This window comes from Lygodium microphyllum, chromosome 4 (genome assembly GCF_053477565.2).
Source record: "Lygodium microphyllum isolate KBCC chromosome 4, Lygodium_microphyllum_v1.1.10, whole genome shotgun sequence".
NCBI classification, from domain to species: domain Eukaryota; kingdom Viridiplantae; phylum Streptophyta; class Polypodiopsida; order Schizaeales; family Lygodiaceae; genus Lygodium; species Lygodium microphyllum.
In genome coordinates this window covers 52,659,778-52,680,104 of record NC_141138.1, presented here as the reverse complement: position 1 = coordinate 52,680,104, position 20,327 = coordinate 52,659,778, and the positions used below count along the sequence as shown (strand labels likewise).

Below are 20,327 nucleotides of genomic sequence, written 5' to 3'. Positions count from 1 at the left end.
ATCCTAGGTTGATTCCCTAAACTAAGGGGGGATTAGCAACCATTGCAAGCCTTAGAATGGAATTGAAGGGGACCATTAAAGAGGTTTTAGGGATTACTCTACCTCTAGAGTTGGTTCGAGGAATTAGATATGTTTGCATGCCACACGGGTATGTATGTTGGACTAACAGGGAAGTCTAAAGGATCCTAATACGTGGGAGGCTTACCACTCTTCTTCCTTTTGTATGTGTGTATTTTCCTAGTGGGGAGAGGATATTCCTAAGCCCTCAATAAAGATGTTGCTTTATTCGAGTTTAAATGGAGGTAGCCTAAGGGAGGGAACCTTGGGAGCTATAGTCAAGGAAGCTTGTGGGCATCTAGCTAGGGTGGAGTTTGAGATATGCATATGCTAGGTAATGTGCTACCCCCTTTTGCAAGAGCTATCCATTTTTCAAACTTGGATATGGTAGAGAGAAGATTTATTGGCCTATTCGAGGGCTTCCTTATTATGAAAAGGTGGCCTTAACCTTGAGTAGGAAAAATAGTAGTTATCATCAAGGTCTAATGACCTTTGGAGCATTGCCTTCTCATGAGCTTGTCTTTCACATGTCTATAGTAGTAAAGCTACTCAACAATCGGTCTGGGATACCTATTACTCTAGAAAATGATGGTTTGCTCTTTCTTACACAAGAAGATACAAGAGAGGATATGCTTAATACCCTAAACTCTTTTTTGATGGCTCCAAGCTTGGAGTTATTGAGATTGACTATGTTATTGGAGAGGAAGAAATACCCCCTCACATGCGCTTTTAGGATCAAGAAAAACCATGAAAAAAGGCACGAAAAAAAAAAGAAATCAAAGGAAAACATTGACATGATCAATATGGCCAGCTATAGTTTCATGATCCCTTGGTCTCTTTTTCGTTTTGACTATTTGTTCCCTCCCTCCTCCTTGCATCTTGCACATGCTTTGAGGAGACTTTTTTCTCACTTTTTTTAATTAGGACATGGGACTCTTTGCTATTCTAATGAGTGGTTTGGTAATATTCAAGTATTTTCCATACTAGTTTGCCCTTGTTCCCCTTTGCCTTCTTTTCTGAACCTTGGAGAAGGCAATATCTAACCAAAAGGGTCTTTGCCAAGAAAACCAACATCGCTTGCTTGTCGACTTGGTTGCCAAAATGTGGGCCTAATGATTGTGAAAGTGGATCAGCCCATCAATTTTGTAACTTTGTGTGGGCCGCCATATCCAATTTGTTTACCTTTATTATGTCCTTGAAGTCGTTAGTTCTTTGCTTTTCCTTTCCACTCGCATAGTAACCTTTTTTGTACATATTTTGTGGAATAGTGAAGACCAGATATCATCAAACAACAAACTCGTGACCCAGCTATTAAAGGGATGTTTAGCTTTAGAGTCCCTCCATAGTGTATTCCACTACTTTCTTACTGGTATGTGAGACAAAATACGTCCACACTGTAAATGGGTTGGGGTCTAACAAGGATGAAGTATATCAACACATTGTCAAAACTCCTAATAGATCCCAACTCCTTTTGACTTTTTGCTTTGCTTTACCTTTAAATTATCTATGACAAATGAAAATGAGTTGGGACCTACTTAGAGCATTTTGACGTGTTGATGTATTTCTTTCCTATTAGGTCCTAACCCCAATCCATTTACTATGTGTATGTATTTCACTACATGCACATTAAGAAAGCAGTGGAATATGAACTAATGAAGGAAACTATATGTTAGCCTACTTATGTTAGTTATGTTAGTTTGTCATCTCTTGGTTGTGAGCTCATGTTAGAGTTTAACAGAGACAAGGAGCTCTTGTAGTTTAGGTGCATTTTCTTTATTTGTTGGCTTCATGTGTGCATTCTTAGGTCAATTTCTTCTTTTCACATTTTGTGCTTACACTTGCCAGACATTGTCATTGTCATTTGGGATTTTTCCATGGTCTTCCCAAAAATTTTTGGCATTTTTTCTTCAGTGACCAACATTAAATGTTGATTGGCCACCTTTTTTGTCACCTACTGGTGTAGATCAATGAGATTTAGGCATTTATGGCTACTTATAGCCAAGGCCCCCCACTTGGCAAACACTCTCTTCAAGCTTTAGTCTTCCCTTTGTAGGTGCACAATTGGAATCTTCGACTCTTCGTACTTGGTGTTGCCATTGTCATTAGCGTGATTTGGTGCCCTCACTGATGCTTTGGGCTACGTGCAGGGACTAATGAGTCCATCATCATTGTATCATCATTCTTCTTCAATCAGTGCAATATTCATCCCTCTCTCTCTCTCTCTCTCTCTCTCTCTCTCTCTTTGTGTTTCTCTTTGTGTTCGTATTTCTCTTTTGTTGTGCCCTCTCACATGTTATCATTGCCTAAGTGAGGACAAAGTTGAGAGATTTTTTGCAAAAGAGGAAGTTTTCGTTGTAGAGTAGCCCAAGTATTCAAAATGTAGATTTTTAGTCTACATTTATAGTATGTATAGGTGGTTGACTACTTGTTTGATCTTCCTGTTAGCTAGGCATCAGTCTTCAAGACCTAAGTGACAACATTCAGGCATTAGGCGATATCTATTTTCATGTTTAATAGAAAATGTAAATTTGTGTTTTGTAGGTGATCACATAAGCAAGCAGGTTTTGAACAGTCTGTACCATTTTGGACTGCAGTATGGCATCTTCTTCCACTGACAGTACTATCTTCAACATCACTAAGGTTGATGGTACAAATTATGCCTATTGGAAGAGCCAAGTTTAGCAAGTGTTGGTGTAAAAATCATAAATAAAATCACTAAGGATGCATGACGAGTAGCATGAAACTATGACTGATGACAAACGGGATGAGCTTTATGAGTTATGCAAGTCCACCCTCATCTTGTCTCTCACTGAACAGGTGCATTACATTGTGGTTGAGGAAGCACAGAGTGCTTGGCAGCTTTGGAATAAAATTAAAAACCTCTATGGCAAGAAAAGTCCAGCAAGTCAAATGTATTGGTTGAAGAAAATTATGGACCTGCGCATGAAGGAGAATATGATAATGTCTGCTCATTTGAGCTAATTCCATGCTATTCTCAAGAACTTGACTTCGCAGGGCATTATCTTTAATGATGAGGTTACTCCATTGTTTTTGCTTGGGACTTTGAGTGACTCATGGGTTGTATTCTGCACTGCCTTATATGCTCATGCTACTATTTTGAACTTGCCTGACGTAGAGAGTGCTATTCTGCAAGAAGAGATCAACCATAAGAACTTGGATACCTCTCATGTGTCGCATGCTTTGACTATTAGAGATAGAGATATGGACCTGGCAAAGACTTGCAAAAGACTTGAGAAGCCGATCTATGAAGATTTGCAATTTGCTAGCAAGGGACTTTGATGTAGACATGAGCATTGCTCAAATATTGTTACATGAAACATGTAATGGCACGTATTAGGAGGTTTTCCCAAGGATGGGGATATGCAAAAGATCATGTGATATTGGAAGATGATATATTAAGTGTGGTAGATATTTCATCATAGTGAAGAATGCACATAAGATGGTAATTTTAAATGGCATCTCACGATGGCAAAGTTTGAGGCGGGATCAAGGACAATGTGATGGGGTCACTTGCTTGATATCAAGGACTTTCTTCTATCAAGAAGGCATATTGGTTTAGCAGTAGATTATACATGTTTGAGTTCCATAGTGACATGTAATTACCGTAAGAAGTGACATGTAACTTGAGTTTCTAGATACCCTAGATACCAATTTCTATATGAGATGACTCATAGAAACATTTGTGTTGTATGATGGATTGTCTAGTGTGGACCAACCCTGCCCACCTTGATCATCTTATAGTTTGTAACTCATTGTAGAGATGGTGATAGAAGTAATTTGTAGATTCTAATATGGGAAGGCATAAGATCATGATAACCTTGTTGGGCAACATTTTATTCATACATGTGAGATTCTTGCTTCTTTCACATGCACATTTTTAATTAAGCCATGAGCGTTTTCCGACAAGTTGAATAGACACACAATTATATTGCTTTTTAAGAGGGGATCCTATGATACCAAAGAACTACAAGACATCATGATTTGTCACTACTTGGCTAAGCTATATGCATGCATTCTAGAGCATGAGCTCAAAACCTAGGCAAAGAGACGAATATAGAGCATGGGCAAGCACACTGTATGAGAGGGTTCAGCACACTTGATCATATATCAACTCTTATAGCTCTTCTAGAGGATGGTAATGCACATGGAGGATTTGTTCCTACTTGTGGATTTCTATGAGCATTTGACATTGTGCCTTGAGCTACGTTCATGTAGTGACTAGATGATATTATCACTCTACAGGATCTAAAATGGGGCATTTATAATTTGTATAAGTCAATGCCAAGGATTTAATGACAAGGAGGATCAATGCTCCACATTAGCATGAAGCAAGGGTGCACACTTTCAACTACTCCTTTGGTGTTTATTCAATGAGCTCCCAAATTATGTGGATGATTAGGGAAACTAGGTGTGAGCTTGGCTAGCACATTGTTGCCCATCTTATTATATATGCATGATGTTGTACTGACCACATTGTCCTACGAACATGTTTGAGAATGCTAGATCCTATGTATATTTGGTAGTCATGTTTATTAGACCTACAATTACATTGCAAGATGCATTAATTAGCATATTAGACAAGGTTGTGCAACCATTAAGAGCACTTGTAGTGAAGCACAGATATGTTTAGTTCCAAGAATCCCATACCAAATTGTAGTTGTTTAATACACCAGTTACCCCAAGCCTAATAGATGGAGTCTCAATATGGGATTCAGGTCTTGCAAAAAGACATCAAAGAGTATTAAGAAGCATTAGTTTTGATGATTGCTCGCATGAAACGAATAAATAGTCAATACCATATGCTTGTTTGGGACCAACACCCATGGTTACGGAGGACTTATTTCACCTGTTGACTTGCTTACAAAGGACAATACCACAGGATGCTTATTAGAGCAAAGATAGGAGCGACACCTATGTTTGTGGAGGACTTATTTCACTCGTTGACTTGCTTACAAAGGAGATGAAGCTTCATAGGCATAAATATCCATGGTTAACATTGACTTTCTCCAACAAGTAGCAAAGAGTAGAGAGAGATTATTGGTATGCAAAGATAGAAGCTTTGTTTTGAATATATGGGTTATAGCTAGATGCACTTTCACCTCTATTGTATTACCCATACTTAAATCTCACTTGTGCAGAGCAAAATCGAGTTATCAGGTCAAATGTTACAAATCATACATGGATGCTACCTCCAAAGGCTTTCGATAAGAAATTGTTACAATATCACTACCATTTCTTGCACATCATTAGAGGGAATCATTGTCAAACTGACATACATGGACGTAAACTTTTTCCATGGAACGCATAATGCTAAATACGAACATCATTATACTAGCTTAGGATTGGGATGGAACGATATACACCTTCGAGACAACACATTTAACATAGATTGAGATTAGAGGGAGAGTTCATTGCCTTTTTCCAAGATGGGTTTGGGTCTCTCCACAAGGTGATAAAGTATTTTGATTAGAAATGTCTTCGATTGTTTCAATTGAAACTTTTCATGATGGGTTTGCATCTCTCCTCAAGTCATATTTGGATCAAAGGCCTTCAATTGTCTTTATCAAAGCTTTTAACAAATAACATTTCGATGTAGGAGGGCAAAGGTACATCTAGAGCCAATCAAACAATGGGTTCTTACAAATTTCTTCAATGCTAGCCCTCAAGCCAACTTGCTAGACACTCCCATGTCAATGATTTGATACACCATCCATGAGTCCAGAGGGCTCACAACATATTAGGTAGCCATGCTTTGCAAAGCATGGTGCCCAAATCCTTGCCGCCCTTCTACAAATTCTTACCTTCGACATATTAACCATCATCACTCAATATCAATGAATACCTCCTTTCGAAAGCTAACATCAGTCACTATTGTTGAGTTTCTCCTTTCAACAAGCTTGATATCTTTGAACACCACAAGAGAGATCTTTACCTTAAGGAAAGTACAACATTTCTAGTAATTTCTAGTGATCAAGGTAGATCCTATAAGTTAACTAGAAGACCACAAGAGACCTTTGCCTTGAGGAGAATACAACATTTCCATTAATCAAGGTGGATCCTACAGATTAGCTAAAGAACCAATGTGAGATCAATTTGTATATGATTATAACCTATACTTTGGAGTCCTTATGGTCGCAAGTGTAGGCGTAGATGTGTTCTCTCTCTCTCTCTCTCTCCCTCTCTCTCTCTCTCTCTCGTTCGTTCCAAGAGCCTGAACATTGAGTTCTTCTTGGGTCTTCATAAATTTAACAACTTTCATAGCTTATCAATTGGTTCTCTTTGTGCCAAGGACACCCCAAATTTTCATTTTGGGCCAATGGCAAGTCAAAGTGGATTGTAACTAAATCTTGATTAATGTCTCTTTGTCCTACATGCCTTCGATGCATCTAGATGGCCATTAATACAACTCTCTCTCTTGTGTCCATATTAATTTTAACGCTCACTAATGTGGGCAAGATTTTGCAAATCGTTGAGTTCACCTCTTTCATAGGAGCAACACCAAAAACCGCATACAAGTATAGACACGTAGAAGTATATATGCAAGTTGCACCCATATGTGCATAGGGGAAAGGTGCATTCATATGCCACAATTTTCAGTTTCACCATGCTAGATGATAAAGCCATTATGCATAAAGGAATTTTCCTAGACTTGTGCTTTAAAATTTGGTAGATAGATCTATTGAAAAAGGGAGGGGTAGGGACACATGGATTTTGTTTTATCCTATGTACATCTCAAAGCCATTCCTTACAAGCACGCCAACATGAAAAGAATCATAATCCTGGAGTCCCAAAGGTGATGGTTCAAGACTTGGTGGAAGTATCACTTGGTTGATGGTGTGTTTAAGTTCAAGCTCTTGGCCACTCAAATACTTGGTTGGTTCTCCTCGGTAAGGGCACTGAGCGTCCTAGTGCAATCAAGATCCACTCTTCCCTTGGCTTGCAAGCTATCTGATCTGAACATAAGAAGATCCCACTGGCTCTTGTCCACTCTCTCCGCAAATATTGTATGGCAGAAAGATAGCAGGTTCACATGCTAAATTAATACAGGGCCATGAATACATTGTATTATATTCCTAAAACTTTCCCATAGCATAAAAGGCAACTAAATGAAGCCCCAAAATTTGCGGTCAGAAACAAAATTTAATCATGGTTGAAATTTCAGCTTGTCCTGACACCAACTGTTTTCTTAAGTTTTTAATAATAAAAGTCAAGTTTGTCTGAACAGAATTTGCAGAAGCCAACTGTTCTTTAGTGTCTTTAGTTACAAAAGCTATGTCATGAACAAGATTTGTGGAAAACCGACCTTTACTACATTTTCTGACACCAAAATTTGACAAATCCTGGTTTGAAACTTCAATTTGTCCTTACAAATCAATAGTGTATATGCTTATTTAGATACAAAAGCCAACTACTTACAAAGATTTAACAAGAAATATCAAGCTGTCCCACTTTCCCACTTGGTTGGGAAAGAGAAGGAACTAAGCAAATGGATTGGAACTTCAAATATCAGCCAACCGGAACCAAGCATGGATAAGACTTGCCTGTCCACGCTTCATGGAGATTTTGATAATGATCAAGCTCATCTGGAGCTTTCTCAAGCTTTACCAGTCGTGCTTTACATCTGATTTTCAGTTACTGGGAACGGAAACTGACTTGTGTTGACTTAACTCCCTGGCATCAATTTTCTTCAGCATTTCCATGACTGCCTCGGCAGGCCAACACCCCTCAACCTGAAATATCACAAAATATGGACCTTTTTGCACTTTAATTAATCTCAAACAAATTTCTGAAAATAAAAATTCTACCACCACTTGTACATGAAACAGACAATGATGAAATAAGCATTTCTCAGTAAACTTGTATCCTAACTACATCTTACAAAATTCAGGAAACTGAAGTTGCACAGTCCTTGAGCAGGTTTTCCATGTTTCGGGGCAAGGAAAAGGCAGATGACACCAAGCAACAGTTTCCTAGGTGGTTTTTTTTGTGTTTTTTGTGAGGTAACAGCCTTTTTGGAAATATTGTGATGCTTATTGCTTTTTCCAGCCCATTTTTTCCCTCAAAAGTATGTCAAGTATGAAACAGGATTTCATATTCCTGTTTTCATACATTTTTCATGTCTGATTGGGCAATTATATGCATCTGATAAAAACTATGGCCTTCTCTACTACTTCACCACCTGACACCACAGACCTGCTGGTGCTTATGCCTTCTCTTGGCTCCTTTCTGTCAGCCACCTCCCTATCCCCCTGCGTTGCCTCTTCCTGTTCTTCCCTGCTATTGCCACCTGCTCACCAGTCGTGAGCCCAGAACTCTCTGATGAACCCCTCTTGGGCCTACTGCCGCCACCATTCGCCTTCAGGTGCCTCACCCTCCTTTACTGCTTTACTACACTCTGCCTGACTCCAACATCCTGCTGTCACTCTTGGCGTCTCTTGTGTCCTATCTGCTAGCCACCGTCCTATCCTCCTGCATCGATTCTTACTGCTCTTCCCTGCTGTTGCCACCTACTCGCCCATACCTGCCACCTCTAGTTGCGCCTGCTACTTTGCTATCACCCACCCCTCCTAGCTCTGCATGTTTTTTGTCACCTCCTTCCCTACTACACCTCACTGCTGCTGCTTGGCTGCCCTGCTGCCAGCAACATGCAAATAATTTTAGCCCCTCTTCATCCTCTCAGTCATTCTGCAGTCAGTCAACAGCTTGCTCGGGAGATCTCGGGAGAAGCATAAGCAATGGCAACCTCTAGCTTTGATGCTGGTACAACCCACCTCTGGTTTTACACTGGTGCAATTCACAGCTGCACCCCAATCAAATTCTTTGCATGTAGTTCTATGTGAGGAACAGCTCCAAACAGTCCATGACACTGAGTTAAGAAGAGACCACGGTCTTTGGACAAATTGTCAGTCATTCCACCTTGCATATTGGCCCCTAGCACATAGCAGAGGCAGTGCTGATGGGACACGGTATCTTCATGGTTTGTCTCACCTCAGCAGATGCAGCATAGGAGCTCATTGACAGCTCACCTGTGGTATTCATGAAGGCTACATGGTTCCTTTGTACAAAGGCTATACAGTCTCCAATTTCTGGCTTAGCCACAAGTCTCCTCAGCACCCTACCCCTCTCCTCTTCCCAGGCCTTGCGGTAGAGTATCGCCAACTCGTGGACCACTTTGGTCACATTTTTGACACCGTGCTTCCAACATCTTTCATAGATGTAGTGATAGGGGAAGGGTACCAAACGTACCAGCAGTTGTTGCAGGTGTGAAGAAAAGACCTAAAGAGTTGGAGATTGTAGCCAGTAATTCCTCAGTTCATCAGCAGATCATCATCATAGGGCAGCCTGGGCAGGGGCAGTGTCTCAGATGCCGTGTCTTTGACCATAATGCCTCTGATTGCACTTGGTTAAATGTAAGCCCACTCAGCAGGAGACTGATCGCCAGATGGAGTCACACCCTACATTGGATGATAACAGATTCAATAAAGTCCAACGTTAAGTGTGTCATGTCCAATCATCTCTTGCATGTGAATCTTAGTCTAAGTCAAATGAGGACATTTGGAGCTCCAACATTGTATTTGTCTGCCACTTTATCAGTCTTAAACACTTTAGGTGGGAGGTGGAACTAGTGTATTTCATTTCTGCATGGTGGACATTTTGACTCAGGCATCCATATTTTGGGCCTGGCCAGCTAGTATACCAGTTGTGTGGCTTCAGTTTGCCTATTTACAGGCAACTTGCCCCCTCACTCCACCCATCTATCATTCACTGTTCATTCAGCCAATGTTCCCCATTCTTTTGTCTACTCCCCAGGCTTTCATTTGGCACCAACCCTGACACTCTGAGCTGCATGTAGAGGCTGCTTGTTGCAGCCTTGTATTATTCAATCTTTTGTCAGTTCTTTCCTTTCTTGCACTCTCTCACACAAAGCATGCCCCCAACAACCCCAACCAAAAGTGAGCACTTCAAGAGGAGCTATGCTTGCAAGCATCGAGCTCCACAATGATAGCCCCGTCCCCCCACCCCCTCTTTTTTCCATAGCTAGGCTTGCAACAAGATGCACAACCTTTACCTCCTACATCCCTCTCATTCATTATCCTCACCCTCCCACCCCCTGTGTGCAAATACACCAATGGGGAAGGCTCATCCTCCACCTCAACACATTTCCAAGTTTCTCCTCGCATGGGATATCCTCTCAAGCACTTCCCTTTCCGAGTGTGGACCAATTGGTACCACAATTTGTCCGTAAGGCTATTCCTAGTGGACCCTTTGGTTATGTTCCACTACCACATTGGACAATTAGTCAAGGTTATCATGTTCCAAGGCCTCCTCCATCGGCACCTTATGAAAACCCTCATCCGACTTCTAGCTACCCAGTCTATCCTCCTTTCTATCCCCCTTACCCTTCTTACCCAACACCTCAAAGTTTTTCCTCCTCATCAACCAAGCATGCATTCATTAACGAGACTCATTTTAAGCAATCTAATCATACTACTCAGCCCCATGTTATGAGACATGTCTAAGACTCACAAAGCTTGTGGACCATTGTATAGAGGCTGGAACCCCAACCAAAATCCCACTTATTCTAGCTAAGGTTGTTTGTTCTTGCAAGGCCCATAATACCTCTCGCACATCATTCAGTTAATGCAAGGATGGCTTCCAAAATCCCACTCACAACCTAACACTTTGAACTTGCATGATTGCATCTAAACGGTGGGAACACTTGACTAATTGCTATGTGGCCAAGGATAGGACACCCATTGTATCAATCTTAACCATGTGTTCCGAGAATTTAGGATTCTAGACCACAATGACCACAAGGTCAAGTTGGTTGAATTTTGGTGATTGCTCACTTTAGTTCTCCACTACAAGGGCTCCTAAGTCCCTTGAAGACAAAGTCACATTGTTCGTTAATACCCTTCCAAAAAAATACCTCAATTTCATTCAACATATGATTTCACAAACCGACACTGCCCACATTTTATGAATTCGAGTATCAAACCCTTAATAAGCTTCCAAATAAATGTCTCAATTTCATTCAGCAAGTGACTTCACAATCGACTATGGCTACACTTTATGAATTTGAGTGTCAGTTACTGTGTTACGCTCGGCTATTCGATCAATTACATAACAATGCTACTCACTCTTTAGAGGAGGCTCTCGTTACCCCTTCTTAGAAGGAGCAATAAGGTAAGGGCCAAAAAGCACCAAACCAAAGCCAAAATCAAAACAATGAATCATAAGGGGACTCCTAGTCCTCTCTCAAATCAAGGTAGTAGAATATACCTAAAAAAACTAGGTACTACCAACATCGTCAAAAGGCTGGCCATTTTAATGACAAGTGTTGTTCAAAGGCTAGAGACACAACCAAAGCCTAAAAATCAACTCCTGCCCCTTAGTACTAAGGTAAAATCCAACACGGGTGGCAAGGTGGTGATAACCAACATAATCAAGGGCAGTGGCAATCTCAAACCCACATAGCCATTTGTTAGCCATCACAGTCAGCACCATTCTCAACTCTCGAGGACATGTCTAGCTAGTCTACTAGACCATCGATGGGCTTTTGTCCTCGGGTCCACCTTGTCTTTATAGAGACAAATATTAGAGGATGCGACCTTTGTCCACATTCACAAGTGGCCCTCTGATGAGACAACCATTGTCGAGGTCCACTCTATCCTATCCAATAGTGCTCCTACTGCTTGGATTGTCGATAGTGGAGCCACCCATCACATGATCCCCATTCACTACATTTTTCTCGTCCAAGCCCTTGCAACCAAGAATGTCCGATGCAAAAATAACCCTCGGTCAACATCTAGGGTTTAGGTCACGTCAAGTTTAATATTGACATTGATCTGAATCTCGCTTCACTAGATAATGTATATTATGTCCCCCCAACTTGGGGTGAATCTTTTATCTATCCAATAGTTTTTTCGATTGAGGCAAGTGGTATTTTTTATTGTGATCACAGTTGAGGTGCTCGATGCTCACGTCAAGGTATAGCCTAGTGGCCTCTATATAATGACTATTGGGTGTAAACTCCCTTTGGGTGTAAACTCCCATTAACCCCCGTGTGTATAAGCTTACGGGTGTGAACGCACCCTTTATTTGTACCCTAACATATAAATATATTTTTGTTCTTTGTGTATCGGAACGTACCGGTACACTCATCTTTGATTACTTCACTCTCTTTCTCAACTCTGTTCTTGCTCACTCCTGTCTCGCACTCCATTGCACTCTGCCGCAACAAACTGGTATCAAAGCGTTGGTTACAGCGTTCGTGCTTTCCAAGAGTGTGCAAGGTCACAAGACAGGTAGCAATCACCAATGTATCAGGCGACCAAGTCAACGGCAATTGACGGAGGTGACAAGCCAAGTCGATTCCGATCGGGCAGACGGTGGGTCAGTCAATGACTTGACAAACCCATTTTCTTCATTTTCTTTAAATCTGCAATTTTTTCTTCCCCTTTCTTATCGAGTGTTCGCGTGCACAAGCACACAACACCATCTTGGCTGAAATTTTTGGGGCTTTTCCCGAATTCAAGAACCTTGATTCAAGACAATTTAACCAAGAAATTGCAAAAATTGTGCACATTGGCTTTGAAAATTTTGGGGCTTTTCTTATCTCAGTGAAATCTTGCTTGGCTGAGTCAAATTGACTAACATTAGTGCACTTTTGGGCCTGAGAAATTTGGAGCCTTTGCAAGATTTTGGGAAATTCTGCTAATTTTGAGGATCATGTATTAATGCAACCAGGGCAGATTGGTCAATGAAATTTTGGGGCTTTTGCTGAAATTTGACAATTTTGGCAAAATTAATGTCTGAAATGTACATTGGGAACATTGCTGAAGCAATCTTGGTGCTGTAAGCAGTGAGATTTATCTCCCACTCGTGAGATTTTGAAGAAATTGCAGAGAATTTTGGTGTTTTTTGTGTATTAGAAGTTGACTTGGTCACATATGTATGCAATACACATGTTGGGCAGCTCCCATTGAATTGATATATTGCTGGATAGTCATGTTGCAGCGGTCTTAGTAATCACATGCAAATCTAGGATTGTTGCAGATGTACTTTTGGTGATATTGCTGAAGTGGGAGTTACCAAGCAGTGATGTATGCTTGGAATATATGCTGAAATTTCAGTTATATTGTTGAAAGTCATCCCTTCTACTGCTGTACATATACTTGGACTGAATCTCACACTTATTGTCTGAAAATTTGGGCTGATATGAGCTAAATATTCAGCTCATTGTTTGCTGTCATAAATTGCAGCATTGATCTAAATCCCTTCTTGAAATCAAGAGGTTTGATGGCGCTAGCTTTGACTTGTGGAAGGACAAGTTTCTCAAGGATTGTGATTATGCTCTTTTGGAAGTCAAGCCTGCAACTATGACACATGAGGATTGGGCTAGACACAACAAGAATGAAAGGTGAGAAGGATCGAAGCTTGCACGCGAGCTATGGCGGGAGAGCAAGAGCAAGAAAGAGAGAGACAAGAAATGGGAACTCCAACAGTCACAATGTGTGACCGGGCCTTCCTTTATTCAAACTGTCACTAAAAGAATAAAGAATAAAGTGACGTGACAGGCGCCCGCCACCTGCAATGTGCAGTGGCGGGTACTGTCAGTGTAGTAATACACGGGGCGGCACAGCGGAGGCGCCTTTATCCCCAACAACCTCCCACTTAAAGGCGAATCTGCCCTAGTGAGAGAGAAAAGAAAAAAAGAAAAAACAATACAAATGTACATAGGTACAAGGGATGAGGAAAGGCAGCATCTCATCCAATGCCCATCAATCTCCTGAGGAAGGCAAAGCGCTCAGTAGTGAGGCTTTTCGTGAGCAGATCTGCAGGATTCTCGTCAGTGGAGATCTTGACAAGGTCAACAGACTTGTCCTCCACAACACCACGTATGAAGTGATACCTCACCTCAATGTGTTTTGTCTTCGCATGGAAGACCGGATTCTTAGCCAACTGAATGGCACTCATAGAATCCGAATGTAGTGTAGGTATAGTATCAATCCCAAGGTCAGCAACTAGACGGCCTAGCCATATGGCCTCCTTGCAAGCCTCAGTGTTGGCTGCAACATACTCGGCCCTAGTGGTAGACAAAGCCGTACACTTCTGAACCCTGGACATCCAAGAGACAGCCCCTCCAGCATAGGTGAATACATAGCCAAAAGTGGACTTCCTACTATCTGCATGTCCTGCATAATCCGAGTTAGTGTACCCCACGACCCCTGTATCCTGGCTGCCATAGCAAATACACATATCTGCTGTGCCCTTCAGGTACCTCATGATACCCTTCACGGCATCCCAATGTCTGCTGCCAGGTGTAGCCATATAGCGTGCCACAACACCAATTGCATGCGCAATATCTGGATGAGTGGCTATCATGGCATACTTCAAACTGCCCACGGCTGAAGCATAAGGGATCTTGGCCATCTCGGCCCTCTGCTCATCTGTCTGCGGACAATCGGCCTGTGATACCTTCACATAAGAAGGTAATGGACAGCCAATAGGCTTTACGTCCTGCATGCGGAAGCGCTCAAGGACTTTATGAATGTACTCCCGCTGTGAGAGATACAAAAGCCCCTAATGCCTATCGCGCTTAATGCGCATCCCAAGTATATGTGAGGCCTGTCCCAAATCCTTCATCTCAAAGCTCTTATTCAACTGAGATTTAAGAGCATCTAGCTCATCATAAGCTTTCCCTGCTATCAACATATCATCAACATAGAGTACCAAGATAAGCAAATTGCCATCACGGGCTTTCTTCGTGTAAAGACACGGATCCATAGTACTCATTGCTGTAGCCCTGTGATGACTGCATAAAGGCATCAAACTTATGATACCATTCCCTAGGTGCTTGCTTCAAGCCATACAAGCTTTTCTTCAACTTGCACACTAGGTGCTCCCTGCCAGGTTCTGCAAAGCCCTTAGGCTGATCCATATAGATCTCATCATGCAAGCCCCCATGTAGAAAAGCCGTCTTGACGTCAATCTGATATAGATCTAAGTCAAGCTGTGTAACCAAAGCCAAGACTAAGCGCAGGGTGGTCATCTTAACCACAGGAGAGAAGACCTCATCAAAGTCCACACCATGTTCCTGCTTAAAATCCTTTGCTACCAATCTAGCCTTGTATGCTGGCTTGGGGTGTCCAGGGGTACTTTTCAGCTTGTACACCCACTTGTATGGCAAAGCCTTCTTGCCCTTAGGCAAGGCAACCAAATCCCAAGTCTCATTCTTATGCAGGGAGTCTATCTCAGACTGCATAGCCCTCTCCCAGGAGTGATTGTCACCCCTGCGCATAGCCTCATCATAAGTGAAAGGCTCTCCTGCATCTGTAACCAAAACATAATGCATAGAGGGCTGAAATCTGTCAAGTGGACGTCTGTCTCTAGCAGACCATCTCACCGCAGGCTCTGCTGCCTGTCTAACTGCCTGTCCAACACCTTGGCCCTGTGGAGGAATTGCTGCAGGCTGTACTACTGGCTGTGTTGGAGCTCTAGACTCCTCCTGAAAGATCACTCTGCGAATCTCAACCACCTTCTCAGGCTGCCCGTGCATCTTGTCTTCATGGAAGACGACATCATGGCTGCGTACTATTTTCCGCGCCTGCGGATCCCATAGGCGATAGCCCATCTCTCCTGACTCACCATAGCCAAGGAATATGCATTTAATGCTCTTTGGATCCAATTTACTCCTCTTGTCCTTGGGCACATGGCAGAATGCCTCACATCCAAAGACACGGAGATGCGCATAAGAGGGTGGCTTACCAACCCAAACTTCCTCTGCAACCTGGAAATCCAATCCACTAGAAGGCGATCGATTTATGACATGCACTGCCGTACTAACTGCCTTAGTCCAAAAACTCTGGGGTAGGCCTGCATGGCTAAGCATAGAGCGCACACGCTCCTAAATAGTCCTGTTCATGCGCTCAGCCAAACCATTCTGGGGTGGGGTGTAAGGGGCGGTTAACTGACGCTTAATACCCTTGTCATCACAAAACTGCTCAAAAGCATGCGATACATATTCTCCCCCATTGTCAGTCCTAAGGCATTTCAGCCTATACCCAGTCTGGTTCTCAACAAGAGCAAGCCAATGCTGAAAGACTGCCAAGACATCGGACTTTTACTTTATGGGATAAGCCCACACTTTCCTAGAAAAATCATCAATGAAGGTAACAAAGTACTTCGCGCCACCCATAGACATGCAAGGCATAGACCCACAAACATCGGAATGCACCAATGCCAAGGGCTCACTCATGCGTGGCCTATCCGATTTCTTATACGTAGACCTACTCTGCTTACCATAAAGACAATGATCACACGAGTCAAAACATGCATAATCCAAAGGCGGAAGATACTGCAAACCAGATAACATTTTCATTCCCTTCAAAGACATGTGCCCTAAACGAGCATGCCAAAGTGATACATGTGGGATAGAACCCACTGCCAAAACATGGTCAACCGAGGACCCAGATACAACAAGAGGATAGAGGCTGCCAGCCTTGGCGCCTCTAGCAAGCACAAGTCTGCCACGAGTAATCTTCCAGGCAGAATCCCCAAAACATACATGAAATCCTGCATCATCCAGCTGTCCTACAGACATAAGACTGCGCGTAAGCGCAGGTACATGACGTACATCCCTAAGAAAAAATGAACTACCAGTGGAAAACTGCAACTGAATATCACCTATGTCCACAATGTCAAGAGACTTGTCGTCTCCAAGTTTGACTGAACCAGATATAGTGCGGTAAGAGTGGAACCACTCACGGTAAGGCGTCACATGGAAGGATGCTCCTGAATCCAATAACCAGCACTGTGCATACACACTAGATGTCTCAGTCAAGTGTGAAGCATCAGAAGAACTAGCTGCAAGTATAAACTCATCACCACCATCGGACTCCTCAGTCTGCGTGACATTAATTTCCTCAATCTTGACGCTGGACTTCGCAGGTACTATGCTGCGATCAGAGAGCTTCTCCTGCACTTTATCTTTCCCCTTATCCTTGCGCTTCTCATTGCGCAACTCATGACACTGTGGTCTAATATGGCCCTTTTTCCCACAATGATGACAAGTGACATTTGCATTGCGCCCACGCGACTTACTACGCGACTTGCCACATGATTTAGACCGACCCTTCTGCGAGTCACGGCCACGGTTATTACCACGATCATTCCTGTCATTCCTGCCTCTAACTGTCAAAGCATGACTACCACGAGAGGCATCCAAGTTTTTACGATTCACCTCTTCCTGAAGAAGAGCACTCTCAACATCTGCCAATTTTAGAGTAGCACTAGAGGCACAAAGAGCGGTGCGGAATACATCCCATGACTCATTCAGAGTCCCAAGCAAGAAAAGAGGAGTTACTTCCTCTCCAAAGGTGATATCCTGCGAAGTCAGGTTCTTCAGTATAGCATGGAACTGGCTCAAGTGAGCAGACATAGTCGCATTATCCTTCATGTGGCGTAGATCCATAAGCTGCTTCAACCAGTACATCTGACTCGCCGGACTTTTCTTATATTCCATAGATCCCATGCACTCTGTGCTTCCTCAAATAAATTATAATGTACCTGTTCAGTGAGAGACAATACAATCGTGGACTTGCATAGCTCATCAAGTTCAAGCCAGTCGTCATTGTCCATAGTTTTAGGCTGCTCCCCACTCAACCGAAGTGGCTTAATCTGAGATTTCTGCACCAAGACCTGCCAAATTTGACTCTTCCAATAAGAGTAGTTGGTACCATCCAACTTTGTAATGTTAAAGATGGCACTATCATGCGAAGATGACGCCATTATGCACGCTCGAAATGCCCAAACAGTCCAAAATTGCTTGCTGTTTTACTGCAGAAACTGCCCAAAGATAACCAAAACGGGATCCAAAGGGCGAGCAAAGTGTGCCAAAAGTTGCTGCCCACTTAGTACTAGGTGCGGTACACCAAATCAGGATATTTCAACATGAAAAGTACACCTCAGTCCACCAATAACTGCTTGCTGTAATAAATTGCAGATATGCAGTCTAGAGAGCAAACTGTCCCAAAATAGGATCCATTGTCAAGCAAACAATGCTAGGTCCAAAGCCGGCATGAAATGGACATAAGCAAGGCCAATGACAGTGAAAAGAACATGAGCTCAACACCGAAGCATGTCAAAATAACATCTGCCAATGAAAGGCACACTCCCAGACACTCTAGGCAAAGTGTTCCTGTAACTGCCAAAAGCTGACACAAATAGGTGTCTGCTCAAAGAGAAAGATCCAAATATAAGACTCAGCTCATAAGCATCCTGTGAACCAAGAGTACATCAATGCATATCCATAAAGATCGGAGTATGATCCCAAAGTCTCAATGCGTATGTAGCTGCTCAAGACATAAACTGCTCCAAATACATGTAAGTGCTCCAATAGCATGCAACTGTCAAAGGTCAAGCAAGCATGTAAAATGCTCCCACTGGCACAAAAGGCGTACAAAGCGAGCTCAGAAGCTCAAACAACCCAAGAGAAAGCACTCCAAATGTCGGTATGGCATACACGAACCAAATAGCATATGTCACGAACCAAAGCATGTAATGCAAAAGCCTAACTATCAAGCAAAGACATGAGGCATAGGCGGTCCACGAGCATGCCAAGTCGGTCCAAATGCCAGTGAAGATGGAGCTAATGCGAAGCTCAAAAGCATCCCATAATCTCATACATATGCTCCAAGTCGTCCCCAAATGTCAGAGACATCATGCCAAAGCTCAAAGCATACATCCGGTATCGGTAGGTAAGTGCCAAAGCATGTAAAGTACCTTCAGCCCACTGTTATTCCAGCATGTATTTACTGTTCTAAACAATAGATTTCAGCCCCGAATTCAAGCCAAAATCATGGTCGAACCAAATGCATACATCCTCAATACATCCGGGTAGAAAGTAGACCGCATATGGGCATCAAATAGCTCCAATGAAATGAGGCATAAGCAACAAATGTCAGTGTCAGGGGTGCTGCCCTGTTTCCAGCACTGTTATGCAGTGAATGACAGTTTCAAAACTGAGAATGATCAGCTCCCAACCTCAATGTCAAGCCAAAGCATCAAAATGACATCCAAAAAAGGCTCAAATGCCCTCCAAATAGGCCAATGATGAGTGCTCCATGAGCAACAAAGCATTCAGTTGTAAAATGTGGAGGTCAAAGTCTGAAAATGGGCGCCATATTCAGCGTGTTGAGGCTTGGAGTGCTGCTGCCAATCACGTGGAGTTATGATGGTTGGGGGGGTTCAATGATGGCCCAAGGTAGGCACATACCAAGCCATGAAGACCCAATGCAAAGGGGAGGGAAGATATGAGCTATGGAGCTCAAGAAGAGTGGCTACCCTTTGTTCCTGCCCTGTTTCAAACTGAGAATACACTCAAATGCCTGCAAATGCTAAAGCAATACCTCAAGGGCAAGGCCCTGATGAAGCTCAAGAAGGCCAGGATGGAGCTCGGGAAGCCGGGGAGAGTCGGGAGCTCGAGAGGTCGGCTATGGCTGCCGGGATGGAGACCCAATGCGTGAAGCGAGTCGATGCGAAGATCGGGAAGCACCGAGTCGAGCTTGAGCAAGAGAATGCCAAGCTCTGATACCAGTTGAAAGGTGAGAAGGATCGAAGCTTGCACGCGAGCTATGGCGGGAGAGCAAGAGCAAGAAAGAGAGAGACAAGAAATGGGAACTCCAACAGTCACAATGTGTGACCGGGCCTTCCTTTATTCAAACTGTCACTAAACGAATAAAGAATAAAGTGATGTGACGGGCGCCCGGCACCTGCAGTGTGCAGTGGCGGGTACTGTCAGTGTAGTAATACACGGGGTGGCACGGCGGAGGCGCCTTTACCCCCAACAAAGAAGACCATTGCTTACATTAAAATGATTGTATCTGATGATGTACTTATCATAGTATCTCGAAGCACTGTTTTAGCAGCTCTAAAACGTACCGTCCATTTCAAACCGAAACGGAAACAGCAAACCGCCGTTTCACAATCTTGCGGCCTGTTTCGGTGCTGTTTATCCAGTGCACGGATTTGCGATTTGGGTCCAATTCCAAGCTCTAGCAAACGGCAGTGCGTTCACTCCAGCTCCGGAGTCCCGACTCCTGCAGCGCACTCCAGCTCCCGCTTCCTGAGTCGTCGTCGTCCTCCTCCTCTTCTGCTTCTTCTTCTTCTTCTTCTCCTTCTTCCTCTTCTCTTTCTGCTTCTCCTTCTCCTTTTGTTTCTCCTCCCTCCTCCCTTCTTCTCAACAC

The 20,327-nt window shown here is 43.0% G+C and overlaps 1 protein-coding gene across 2 annotated transcripts in view; it reads right to left on the bottom strand.

Moving 5' to 3' along the window:
* Positions 1 to 7,228: 7,228 nt before the first annotated feature.
* Positions 7,229 to 20,327, bottom strand: part of LOC148037035 (uncharacterized) — a 109,292-nt gene continuing 96,193 nt past the window's right edge. The window contains exon 7 of one of the 2 annotated variants that reach the window (XM_087675972.1): positions 7,229 to 7,808. In XM_087675972.1, coding sequence (XP_087532098.1) covers positions 7,766 to 7,808 — 43 coding nt within the window. In that variant the 3' untranslated portion in view covers positions 7,229 to 7,765. The remainder of the gene's footprint in view (positions 7,809 to 20,327) is intronic. The other variant, XM_087675971.1, reaches the window with a different exon arrangement.